Raw genomic sequence first — 13,978 nt, forward strand, 5'->3', positions numbered from 1 at the left:
GAGGAGGCAATGAAACTTAGCGACATATGGACAGCAGCTCTGCAGAATCGCTAGACAGTTTTATCTTTGGCTAGACAACAATCGATAGTTAAGTTTTATTTTTGATAAGAATTATCTCTGATCATCAAGTGTTACCTTGACCTAGAGTATTCATGTCGCTCTCGGACGTCCGACCGGTCAGTTGGCAAGACTCAGCGGAGGAGCGCCTATGGGGATGTCCAGCGCAGACCTGGACGAAACGTCAGGAACAGAAGAGTTTCTTGGACCGCGACCTCACATCCCGAAAGGTTTGCCAACAGCTAATTCAGTTTCATCAGCACCAAATCAATACAAAATTGCTATGCAAATTAAAAGGTTAAAAAATAATAAAGCTTGTGGTGAAAGTGGAATTGTTGGAAAACTCTTGAAAAGAGCTGGCCCAAAAGCCGTAAAATTAATTATGTTGATAATGCAAAATTTGGCAATCTGATTGCTTTTCCGGATAAGTGGAAAACTGCATTGATACATCCACTGTATGAACGGGAGGCAGAACTGATGTTAATAATTATATAGGAATTTCCCTTTTCCCAGTCCTATACAAAGTTCTGTCCACACAACTGGCACAATGCAGATTTCAAGTTTAGCACGTTCTCAACCTCTTTACTCATAACGCTGTGTATAACCAGTGACATGCCCATGTACTTTTCTTTACGCCGCCTTTCTAAAACCGTTACCAAGCGCATAAGACACTAGGGGGACAGGGTTTAGATCCCTGCACACCCATCCAGATTCAGGTTTGTTGTGAATTCACTATACTGCTTACTTAAAGTTCCATGACTAATCCTTTGACAAGCATACGTCCGAATTCCTTCTCCATCCTTACTGCATACGGCGTTGCGCTACCTCTTTAGCGAGTTGGCGTTGACGCGACGTTAAGCTTTGTTTTCCTTCCATCTTTCAGATGCTTAGGTGGTACACATGGGCGTATCGAGGGTCTGAACTGTTAGAGGGGAATAGGGGGAGACGGGCTACTCCTATTAGTTTCGAGTTAAGAGATGAAATAATTTCGACATTTCATGAAAAATAGCTATGAGTACACGTGATACATGTAGCCATCAAAGTATTACAGATATCGTGTAAATTTGAATGATGTTTCCAAGTCACAGATCGCAACTGAAGAGAGAGCGCGTAGCTCTGAAGTGAGATGTTGCAACAGCTGTGACATCATCAAGCGGTGTTTGCTGCCTGCGACTGGCAGTATATAAAGCGACAGGCAAGCTGCTGCGCGCAGCTAACAGTTTTGTGCGAGCACCATGGCGGTGAGTACCACGTAACGAAGATACTAGACGCACTTCCTATCGTACGTTACCCAGCTTCTTTAGGCCTTCTCGGCACTCTTATTTTGCGCCTTTGGATAAGAGATATGTAACGTACCACATGGGTGATTCCGTTTCTCGCGTGTGTTGACACACAGTGTCGCATAGCGCCCACTATAGTGGACAGCTGTTAGTAGTCGCTTCTTTGGCGTATTCAAACAATACGGAGACAGCAAATCCACTCAGTCCATTCCACTCGTCATTCCTTACTGGTGTTGTGCCCAGCATGAATTTGCAGCCTCATGACTTGTTGAAAAAACCAGAGAAAGTATGATGTAGGTTTCACGTCTCGTCGACGATGACGTCATTACAGGCGGAGCATAAACTTGGTTTGGGACAGAATATCGGCCGCGTCTTTTCCACCGGTACCTGCCTTCAGGGATTTAGGAATCCACGGAAGACTTAAACTTGGATGGCCGGACTATAAATCGAAGCCTGGTTCTCTAGAATGCAGACTATGCCATTTCGCTCGGTCGAAGTTTTGTGGACCTTTAATGTCGTTCTTTAGTTACCAGTAAAGACTAAGTGTTAAATTACGTGTTGCTAGTGAATGCAGGGGAATTCGAAGAGAATAAGAAGTTGCACTCTTCTTTTAACAATGAAACTCCAGAAGCTTCTCTTCTCACCTGCTCTTTCCAGAACCACTTCGTTTGTGACCTTGTCGATACATTTTATTTTGAGCATGCATCTATAGCACCACATTTCAAAAGAATTTAGCTTCTGGTCTTCCTCTGTCCCGAGAGTCCATGTTTCACACCCATAGCATGCCACACTCCACACATATGATTTCAAAAGTGTTTTCCTGATTGCAAGGCTGATGCTCTTAGATATTAAGATGTTTTTCTTCTTGTGAAAAGCAGCCTTTGCTTGAGCAGTTCTACTTCTCACTTCTGCCTTGCTCCTTCCATTCCTGGTAACATTATTGCTCAGATAAGTAAATTTATCGACTTGTTCAAGCAGTTCATTGCCTACATGAACTTGGACTTTCACTTGATCTTTTTTGTCGCATGCCATTACTTTTGTTTTTGCTTTATTAATTCTCATATACTTCCCCCATAACTTTATCCATTCTATTCAGTAGGGCTACAAGATCTTCTTCACTTTCAGCTAGGACAGCTATATCATCGGCATATCTTATCATATCTATTCGTTGACCATGAATTACTACACCTGTCTGTGAATTTTCCCTCACTTTTTTCAGCGCCTCTTCAATGTATAGGTTAAAGATAACAGGGGATAGTGCGCGACGACCAAACACAACGATAAAAAAAAGGGTTAGCTGCCCTCTGTAATAAATAAACTGAGTAAATGGATGAACGATGAACTTCAAGGGGTGTCATGGGGCATCCGCCCCGAACAAACGCAACGAACAGTACCGAACAAAATAAGATTTGGGGGAAAAAAAAGGTAGCGTAATAGAACATGAAGCCCCTGGGTAAGTTGGTGTTTGGTTCAAATCTCTGCAATACGATTTTATTTCCTCGTTGAATTTGAAATATCATCATTTTTTATGAATAATGCACGTCTTCTTGTTTCTAATTACATATTGGACGCGAAATTCCTGTTTCCATTTCAAATACAAATTCTCAATTATCGATGTCTTATGAAAGACTGTTCACAAAACTTGTTTAAATTAAGAAAATATGACAAGTTAATTTTTAAGGGAAAAATGAAAAAGCAAATCCTCTTTATTTGGACTATGTCCATCGTTTTATGCCACAGAGATAGATAAGTGTCGTAGAAACATGAAAAACAACCATTTTCGCAGCATCGAGCACATCACACAAATATGGCATTTTTACATTTGCTACTGTACCATTACGATATGAACCCAATGGAACTGATCTGGATCCAAGCTGCGGGATTTGGCTCGAGAAGTAACGAGACTGTTAAGCTGCCAGACGTACTGGAACTAACGCACGCAGCTTTTTCACACGCCACTGCCGAACGCTGGCGGGATGTAGAACGTCTCTTCATAAAAGAAGAAGAGAAAATGCTGCTCCTGGTTGGCTTCGTGGATTCTGTTGTTGATAGGCTCGTTATCAACGTAGCAGGTGACACTTCCAGAACCAAAATGGATTTCTCGGATTCGCATAAGGAAGGAGCTAAGAGATTGCCAGACGACTGACTGTAAGTAATACCTTCAGTGGCTTCAATATTTAACTATACGGTGAAATCCTTCAATACTCTCTTTGAGTACACACAGCTTATGCAGAAAAATTACCCTGTGGTTAAGTCAGAAATTTTCATCATTCGTGTTTTTAATTACAACAGTACGTTAGTTAAAAACGATAACGTGTTGCGGTTTTCGTCTAGTCGTCAAAGTCGCGTATTGTGGCAGATTTGCAGTGTATTATTTCATTCTGCTTAAAAAATTAAATGACATTCGAAGCTGTATTGCTCGTCTGCTCGCCTCTATTACGGCACGTCTTAACAGCAGCAGCTCACATCACAGGGGCTAGCTGTACCAGCTGACCGGCCAGTGCTGTCCAAGTTAATGGCGCCGGTAAAGCTGTGGTCCCGTATTATCACTAAGGCCGTGTCCTACGTGGGCGACAGAAGCGACCGACGCGCGCGACAGCTTCAGGCGACAAAACACAACCGCACGTATAGTTACGGAAGTGTCCTACGTGAGCAACATCTGTGTCGCTGCCTGTTTACATATGAAAATAAAGCGAAAAGGAATGCTGTGCATGAAATTTACAAAGGGTGGAATGTCCATGGAGAATTTCATAAATGTCAACAACTACGAAGATCACCAGACAAATTCTTCGAATACACGTGAATGAGCAGAGGAGCATTCGACTATATCATCGATAAATTAAATACGTATGTTTTCTTACATGATCAAGAACTTTCAACTGCCAATAAATGCGGAGGAATGACTACTACAAGACTAACTGCGCTAAATACAAATATAAGTACACAGATTGATAGCCATGAGCAAAAGCTCGGTGTGGTGTAGGGGTGGTATATACAGTTGGTGATTATGTGTTAGGAAAAGGTCCTGGCTTCGATTACCCGCCGTTCTTATATTTTTACTGACTCAGTAACAATTATGTATGGAAAGTTTTATATATACCTTTTACACTGCATCGCTAAATATATTTTTAAGGTCTTGCACATAACAACAGTGTTCATTGCGGATATGTATGTGGCCCGAATCATTGTACTGTAACACATCTACAAATGCAGACTAACTCTGACTGCTGACCTGAGGAGTGGTTGTCTGTGAGAACTCAAACACTTTTCTGCAACTGGAGGAACCCGGCAGCATAATATACAGGGTGTTACAAAAAGGTACGGTCAAACTTTCAGGAAACATTCCTCACACACAAAGAAAGAAAATATGTTATGTGGACATGTGTCCGGAAACGCTTACTTTCCATTTTAGAGCTCATTATATTACGCCTCTTCAAATCACATTAATCATGGAATGGAAACACACAGCAACAGAACGTACCAGCGTGACTTCAAACACTTTGTTACAGGAAATGTTCAAAATGTCCCCCGTTAGCGAGGATACATGCATCCACCCTCCATCGCATGGAATCCCTGATGCGCTGATGCAGCCCTGGAGAATGGCGTATTGTATCACAGCCGTCCACAATACGAGCACGAAGAGTCTCTACATTTGGTACCGGGGTTGCGTAGACAAGATCTTTCAAATGCCCCCATAAATGAAAGTCAAGAGGGTTGAGGTCAGGAGAGCGTGGAGGCCATGGAATTGGTCCGCCTCTACCAATACATCGGTCACCGAATCTGTTGTTGAGAAACGTACGAACACTTCGACTGAAATGTGCAGGAGCTCCATCGTGCATGAACCACATGTTGTGTCGTAGTTGTAAAGGCACATGTTCTAGCAGCACAGGTAGAGTATCCCGTATGAAATCATGATAACGTGCTCCATTGAACGTAGGTGGAAGAACATGGGTCCCAATCAAGACATCACCAACAATGCTTGCCCAAACGTTCACAGAAAATCTGTGTTGACGTCGTGATTTCACAATTGCGTGCGGATTCTCGTCAGCCCACACATGTTTATTGTGAAAATTTACAATTTGATCACGTTGGAATGAAGCCTCACCCGTAAAGAGAACATTATCACTGAAATGAGGATTGACACATTGTTGGATGAACCATTCGCAGAAGTGTACCGGTGGAGGCCAGTCAGCTGCTGATAGTGCCTGCACACGCTGTACATGGTACGGAAACAACTGGTTCTCCCGTAGTGACGTGGTCAACGTTACCTTGTACAGCAGCAACTTCTCTGACGCTGACATTAGGGTTATCGTCAACTGCACGAAGAATTGCCTCGTCCATTGCAGATGTCCTCGTCGTTCTAGGTCTTCCCTAGTCGCGAGTCATAGGCTGGAATGTTCCGTGCTCCTTAAGACGCCGATCAGTTGCTTCGAACGTCTTCCTGTCGGGACACCTTCGTTCTGGAAATCTGTCTCGATACAAACGTACCGCGCCACGGCTATTGCCCCGTGCTAATCCATACATCAAATGGGCATCTGCCAACTCCGCATTTGTAAACATTGCACTGACTGCAAAACCACGTTCGTGATGAACACTAACCTGTAGATGATACGTACTGATGTGCTTGATGCTAGTACTGTAGAGCAATGAGTCGCATGTCAACACAGGCACCGAAGTCAACATTATCTTCCTTCAATTGGGCCAACTGGCGGTGAATCGAGGAAGTACAGTACATACTGACGAAACTAAAATGAGCTCTAACATGGAAATTAAGCGTTTCCGGACACATGTCCACATAACATCTTTTCTTTATTTGTGTGTGAGGAATGTTTCCTGAAAGTTTGGCCGTACCTTTTTGTAACACCCTGTATATATTCGATGGTACCCGATTCTCTCGTTCAAATTAATGGTTTGCTGATGTTCACCTAACATGACAATAACGATTTAATTCTGGAATTACTGTGTAAACATTTTGTTTTAATTTGCTTACGTTACTTCCACTTTCCTTGTCAGTCAAGAAGACCATTAATACATAGCGCATACAGAAACGAAAAGCTTTTCCATTATTTCTAAGGAATGGTAAATTTGAACGGTACGGAAATTTTACTATCTTTTCTCATTCAATATCATTAGACAACCTTTAGATGTCTAACTAACCTAAGGACATCACACACATCCATGCCCGAGGCAGGATTCGAACCTGCGTCCGTAGCAGTCCCGCGGTTCCGGACTGAGCGCCTAGAACCGCTAGACCACCGCGGCCGGCTTTAGATGTCTACTTCGAGGGAGAAAAACACTGTGTTGCAGTTTTTATTTGCAGTACAATATCCTATGTAGTTGTCACGTGGCAGCTAGGAAAGGACAGACATCAACTTAGCTACACATTGTCTAATTCCAGTCTGTCATATGTGATTTTCACACACGCCTAGGTGAATTTAGAACTGGTAAAAGTGAAATTCATTTATTAGCTTTTAGAGAGAATCTGGAAAGTTATTTCAATGTTATCATGTAAGGGCAATCGTCTCTGTAAAGTTTTTAGGGATTTACAAATTGTTGGTGGTGAACAGCAGCAACCAGCCACAGATTGGTCATTGAAAAAGTACCGTTACAGGTTTCAAAATGATAAAATTCATCTTGAGGCGGCTTTCATGCTGTTACCAGAACACATGTTACGTTTAGTTTACTGGTGGTTTTCCAAAACCAGGAACGGTACTTTTTCAGTAAAGTTGTCTGAAACCAATTTGTGGCTGGTTGCTGCTGTTCACTATTCATAATTTGTATCACACAGCAGCCACGGTCTCCAGCCATGTCTTTATTTGACAAAATTGCATTTTACGTAGTTATTTAAAGTCGATACGTTCGATATGTAGTATGTCTCTTCGACTTTGGAAAAGAAGAAAAATTTCTCAATTAATTATTATCTTTTACATCAGTACTGTAGATTAGTGAATAACAAATGAATATTGGAAAAGTTTGAGGAAATTAGAAAAAAGTACGTGAGTCACGAAATAGTTCTAGGGGACAACCGCCCTGTCGAACATGTACGAAATTTTAAGGTCACTATCAAGGTAAAAATAGACTGTGTCTTACTTATACCCATGCTGGCACTAGCCCAACCGACATATCTTAATGGAAAGGGATAAAGAAAAGTAGCCAAAATGGATTTCGAGGAATGGGCCTTCGGAGTAACGGACCTGAGTTAGTAACATCTGAAGCATCTCGTATCTGATGTTTTAGTGGATAACTTGTCTCACCAAATGTCCGCTCTTTGACACCACATAAATTAAAGCGATTTTATTTTTCAGATAAATGCAGAACTCCGCTCTCTTCTGGTGCTGCTAGTGGTCTGCATCGCGCTAAACCATGGTAAGTTGCAAGGTGGTAATGCGAGTGGCAACACCTGCTGACAACGCGTAGACTGCTCAGCATTCATTTTTACTGTAAATTGATAAGGTCACATGCTAGCCAGTTCTGTCTGTAGATGCTCTGAAAAAATATCAGTATCGACATACCGTTTATATAGCAGGATTATGGAACAGCTTCCTCATCAATTTGTATTTTTTTTACACCCAAAAAGGGGCTAGATGAAAATTGTAATGATATTCATCATTCAGCACTGCCTTCAAACGCGCATGCCACTTGGTACGAAATAGTCACAGACACAATCGAAAGCAGAGAATAGTACTATTGGATATAGATGACCCAGTGATCACTTTGTGATAAATGCCACGGATTTGGAACAGTCGCTCATATGTTCCCTTGCACCAAACAATCCAGACATGGACGTGGATACTCGAATGCCGGTGCACACCGTAAGTTTACAAGAAATAATCTTCTATTGGTCTCTTGTTCCTTCATCGAAGAATAATGGTTATTTGTGGATGATAAGACACATAGTTCACTATATCGTAACAGATGCAGCAGATGTATTCCCTGTATTTAGCACGTCGTTCAGTTTTCCCCCCCATTAAGAAGTCACAACACGCTGTAAAGAACGTTATGCATGACAGAGTTTGATTGTACTCTAATTGTCGTTTGTATTGTGGGCCAATGTACACTACTGGCCATTAAAATTGCTACACCACGAAGATGACGTGCTACAGACGCGAAATTTAACCGACAGGAAGAAGATGCTGTGATATGCAAATGATTAGCTTTTCAGAGCATCCACACAAAGTTGGAGCCGGTGGCGACACCTCACACAAGGTTGGAGCCGGTGGCGACACTTACGACGTGCTGACATGAGGAAAGTTTCCGACCGATTTCTCATTCACAGACAGCAGTTGACTGGCGTTGCCCGGTGAAACGTTGTTGTGATGCCTCATGTAAGGAGGGGAAATGCGTACCATCAGGTTTCCGACTTTGATAAAGGTCAGATTGTAGCCTATCGCGATTGCGGTTTATCGTATCGCGATACTGCTGCTCGCGTTGGTCGAGATCCAATGACTGTTAGCAGAATATGGAATCGGTGGGTTCAGGAGGTTAATACGGAACGCCGTGCTGGATCCCAACGGCCTCGAATCACTAGCAGTCGAGAGGACAGACATCTTATCCGCATGGCTGTAACGGATCGTGCAGCCACGTCTCGATCCCTGATTCAACAGATGGGGACGTTTGCAAGACAACAACCATCTGCACGAAGAGTTCGACGACGTTTGCAGCAGCATGGACTATCAGCTCGGAGACCATGGCTGCAGTTACCCTTGACGCTGCCGGCCGGGGTGGCCGAGGTTTTCTAGGCGCTACATCTGGAACCGCACGACCGCTACGGTCGCAGGTTCGAATCCTGCCTTGGGGCATGGACGTATGTGATGTCCTTAGGTTAGTTAGGTTCATGTAGTTCTAAGTTCTAGGGGACTGATGACCTTATAAGTTAAGTCCTATAGTGCTCAGAGCCATTTTTGAACCCTTGACGCTGCATCACAGACAGGAGCGCCTGCGATGGTGTACTCAGCGACGAACCTGGGTGCACGAATGGCAAAATGTCATTTTTTCGGATGAATCCAGGTTCTGTTTACAGCATCATGATGGTCGCATCCGTGTCTGGCGACATCGTGGTGAAGGCAAATAGGAAGCGTGTATTCGTCATCGCCATACTGCCGTATCACCCGGCGTGATGGTATGGGGTGCCGTTGGTTACACGTCTCGGTCGCCTCTTGTTCGCATCGACGGCACTTTGAACAGTGGACGTTACATCTCAGATATGTTACGACCTGTGGCTCTACCCTTCATTCGATCCCTGCGAAACCCTACATTTCAGCAGGATAATGCACGACCGCATGTTGCAGGTCCTGTACGGCCCTTTCTGGATACAGAAAATGTTCGACTGCTGCCCTGGCCAGCACATTCTCCAGATCTCTCGCCATTTGAAAATGTCTGGTCAATGGTGGCCGAGCAACTGTCTCGTCACAATACGCCAGTCACTACTCTTGATGAACTGTGGTATCGCATTGAAGCTGCATGGGCAGCTGTACCTGTACACGCCTCCAAGCTCTGTTTGACTCAATGCCCATGCGTATCAAGGCCGTTATTACGGCCAGAGGTGGTTGTTCTGCGTACTGATTTCTCAGGATCTATGCACCCAAATTGCGTGAAAATGTAATCACATGTCAGTTATAGTATAATATATTTGTCCAATGAATACCAGTTTATCATCTGCATTTCTTCTTGGTGTAGAAATTTTAATGGCCAGCAGTTTAGAACATAATTTACTGATCGTGGAAAAGCCGTTTCTTATGTACAGAGGGACCAAAATAAAACTGAAATGATAATTAAATCAAGACCCTAAGCTACCGATAGGCGTTGATATACATCCACGGGGACAGTCGAAAATGTGTGCCCCGACCAGGACTCGAACCCGGGATCTCTTGCTTACATGGCAGACGCTCTATCCATCTTTTTATTTTTTTATTTTTAACCTCATTTGTTCTATATTGTTCGTTTAATTTGTTCGGGGCGGACGTCCGATGACACCCGTTCAGGGTCATCGTTGATCCGTTCACTCAGTTTCTTTTTATTACAGAGGATAGCTAACCCTCTGACCGAACAATCTGACCTACCGTGCTGGCAAATGATGATGATTAGGACAGCACAACACCCAGTCCCTGAGCGGAGAAAATCTCCGACCCAGCCGGGAATCGAACCCGGGATCCATCTGAGCCACCGAGGGCACAGAGGATAGTGCGACTGCGGGGATTTATCCCTTGCACGCTCCCTGTGAGACCCACATTCCCAGCTTAATGTCCACACACTACATCCGTAGTGCTCCAGCCCATTACACACATTACTCGCGGCAGACAATCTTACCGAGTCCCGTAAGAGTTCGAGCAATGCGTGTGCATCCGCACAGAAGGTCAATCGCCGGTTGGCCTTAACTATATGAAGATGGTATCTGTTCTTTCGGAACAGATACCATCTTCATATCACACAAAATAAAAGTGGCTGTAGAAGTATTATTGGCATTTCGTTAAAATGACGTACAAACAGTAAATAATTCTTTAGACGGCTGTCCACAACGAGTCCAACCACCGCAAAACATTGCTCAAGTGGAAGGTAGCCTCCAGAAGTGTTGCACAAAATCGCGTATCGGTTAGCTGTATACGATCGAATTAGGAGATTGTCATGTCACAACAATATTAAAAAGGACCTACATTTTTATCGTTACTGTTTTCTGTTGTATATGAGTTAAAGCTTTCAGACGAACTTGCAGGTGTTCATGTCTTCTAGTTGTTCCTGATTAAAGTGTCATCGGGATATTTCGATCATCATTTTTTTCATTTCTCCAGATGATTCCTGTACGAGTATGCGAACTCACGGAACACGAGCTACTTTCTGAAAATCATCTTCGGTATTTAAAAAGGCATCGCATAATGTTGGGACTGGTGTTTGCTGAGTAACTTCCGCTCCAGTTTTCTACTGGCCGCTCTGTTCTATTTTACGTGGAGCTCTACGTAGGTACAACATATTGTAACGTGGTCTCCCCGATGCTACGCTGGGTTACTGCGAGCGATATAGCTTCCTCCCGACAGTCCAAAGTACAGTTGAGTGGTAGACCCCTTTCTGTCCACTATCACTTTATTTAGTGCCATAAGGTCGGCAGCCTTGTTGTTGTGAGACTGGATTAACAGTTTTTTCCTCATCTGCATTTAGCCCAGATATCACTCCAGCAGCGAACACTCGATCCGTACACTGAATCGAATTTTCCTAACCCCTTGCAGATTCCCTACTCTGTTTCAGGTAGTAGCAAACTGTTATACTGTAAAAATGAAATAACATTAATGAAACTAATTAGTTACCAGTAGTTGGAAACCATTTGACCACGGTTCAATAGCCCGCATCTCGTGGTCGTGCGGTAGCGTTCTCGCTTCCGACTCCCGGGTTCCCGGGTTCGATTCCCGGCGTGGTCAGGGATTTTCTCTGCCTCGTGATGGCTGGGTGTTGTGTGCTGTCCTTAGGTTAGTTAGGTTTAAGTAGTTCTAAGTTCTAGGGGACCGATGACCATAGATGTTAAGTCCCATAGTGCTCAGAGCCACGGTTTAATATTGAATGAAATACAAGAAGTAGAAAGTGTCAAGTTTTAGGACTGCAGCAAGATCACAACTTTAATTTGAAAACTTACAGCCTAAAATTAATGAAGAGTCTTACTTCGGTTACGTGGATTTTCAGTATGCGTAGCTACTGCAATAGGTGATTTAAAATGAAGAAACTAGTATATTCCACAAATTTCCATCCACTAATGAGATATGCAATCGTTTTTTGGGAAATCAAACTGATAATGATAGTTTTAGAGAAACCAGAAGCGAATTAAATAATTATATTTGGTGTTAGTTCTAAAACAGCCTGAAGACACCTCTTAAAATTACTTTTTAGTTTATATTTATTGATGTCCTTTACATTAAACAGTGTTTCTATTTCTCGGAAAATAGTGCAAAGCAGTAATATAACACTAGAAACAAAAACAACTTCTATAAAAACTTCAAGTTGTTAAAATTAACACAGAAAGGAGTCAGATACATGGATACACACGTATTCAACAACCTGCCACAGCATGTTGAAAAATATCTACACAAACCATTGAATTTTTTTAGGTTATTTCGTAATTAACATTAACACTGCTGTACAATAACATTTCATAATGTTAAGTCATTTCAGTACCACAGGGTAGTGCAGCGTTAGTTTGTGGACTATTTTATGAACCTCAGTATAGCTGCAGCAGTGGAGCCGAGAGGACACCTTTAGCTGTACCAGTTTGTCTGATAAACAGTAATTTACTTTAGTTTCTGTTTCTCGCGTACTTTTGCAAATAAATTAATTATTTATGTGTGTTTTACTCTATAGACTAGTGTGGTAAGTTATTCTACGTTTTTTGCGTAAATTTTTGTGTGTATCTTTGTGTGAGACAACTTTCTCGAGTAGCTTCCAGACACGAGAAGCGCTACGCCATGTGACTCCGTTTTAATCTCGTCTAAGTATAGCGTATAGTTTAGATCAGTAATTTAGAGTTTGCGTGTTTGTTTCCTTGTAGTAGCTTTTGGGTAAGCAGAGTTTCTAGTAAAATACAACTGTAGATACATTCATTTTTAGTAGAGAAACTTGCAGATCTTGCGATCTTAGGCTACAGTGAGAGCCCTGCAGAGCAGATTGTAATGTTTGTTTACCCTCCTCATTTATATTTTGCGTACATTCCTACCTCAGTAGCGCCACAGTCGCGTAATTTCCTGGTTTTACTTTCTCAGTTACTCCTGACTGCTTTGTGTTCTTATGGAGTCTTATTCAGGTTTTTACGCAGCACAATGTGGCTAGAGACCGTACTTGTTGTGAACGGACACTAGAAGAATTGGCTGCTCTCCGTAAACAGCTTGAAATTGCGTTGGCCACATCGACAGGCTTCTGGTTACTGCTCAAAGCTGCGGTGACATCAGGGCGCCACTGACGAGACCTGTGACACGTTTGGTGCCATTGGATCCCTGGTGACCTGGTGGTCTCTGAATCTTTTGGTGTAAAATATCTGACAGGTCTGTCTTTAGTCAAGAGTGAGTGGCGAACACTTTTTTGTGGTTTCGCGTGTCACTGGGCAGAAAGTGAAAGAGAGAACAGGCCACACGGCTGGCTTCATACGCCTTAGCAACACAGCGTGCTACCCAGTGCTGATAATACTTCTGAGCCAGCATGGGTTGCCTCTACTGTTGGGCCAGTGCCTTATTTTTCTGCCCAGTCCGAAGAAGCGCAGAGGGCGGGTATGCTAGTCATTGGGAGCTCCGACTTTAGGCGGGTAATGGAGCATCGCAGGAAAATAGCAGGCGGAGCGGAAAGGAATGCCGGAGGGGAGCGGGGGTGGGGGGTGGGGACTGGCCTTCGACCATAGATACTAATAGACTGGGCAAGCAGTGCAGCGGCTATACATCTGTCGTGGCTGCAACATAGAATCACGTGACTGTTGGCAGAACGTCAGCGGGAGTTGAAGGCAGCATTCTGATTCCTGATTTCACTTCCAGTATTTCTCAGTGGATTTCCTGCTAACTTCACCACATCACATTAAATGTGGCTTATGTAAACATAGCTAGAAGTGATAAATTATTGCGTAACCACTGTACAAATTTAGTTTTACAGCCATTACGTCACAATGAACTTTGTGAACTTCT

At 43.1% G+C, this 13,978-nt stretch overlaps 1 protein-coding gene across 1 annotated transcript in view; it reads left to right on the forward strand.

Moving 5' to 3' along the window:
• The first annotated feature begins 1,233 nt into the window (after positions 1 to 1,233).
• LOC124723049 (wall-associated receptor kinase 4-like) overlaps positions 1,234 to 13,978 on the forward strand; it is a 36,850-nt gene continuing 24,105 nt past the window's right edge. The window contains exons 1-2 of the mRNA XM_047248230.1: positions 1,234 to 1,298; positions 7,643 to 7,703. Coding sequence (XP_047104186.1) covers positions 1,293 to 1,298; positions 7,643 to 7,703 — 67 coding nt within the window. The 5' untranslated portion in view covers positions 1,234 to 1,292. The remainder of the gene's footprint in view (positions 1,299 to 7,642; positions 7,704 to 13,978) is intronic.

Source organism: Schistocerca piceifrons, chromosome X (assembly GCF_021461385.2).
Source record: "Schistocerca piceifrons isolate TAMUIC-IGC-003096 chromosome X, iqSchPice1.1, whole genome shotgun sequence".
In the NCBI taxonomy this organism is placed as follows: Eukaryota; Metazoa; Arthropoda; class Insecta; order Orthoptera; family Acrididae; genus Schistocerca; species Schistocerca piceifrons.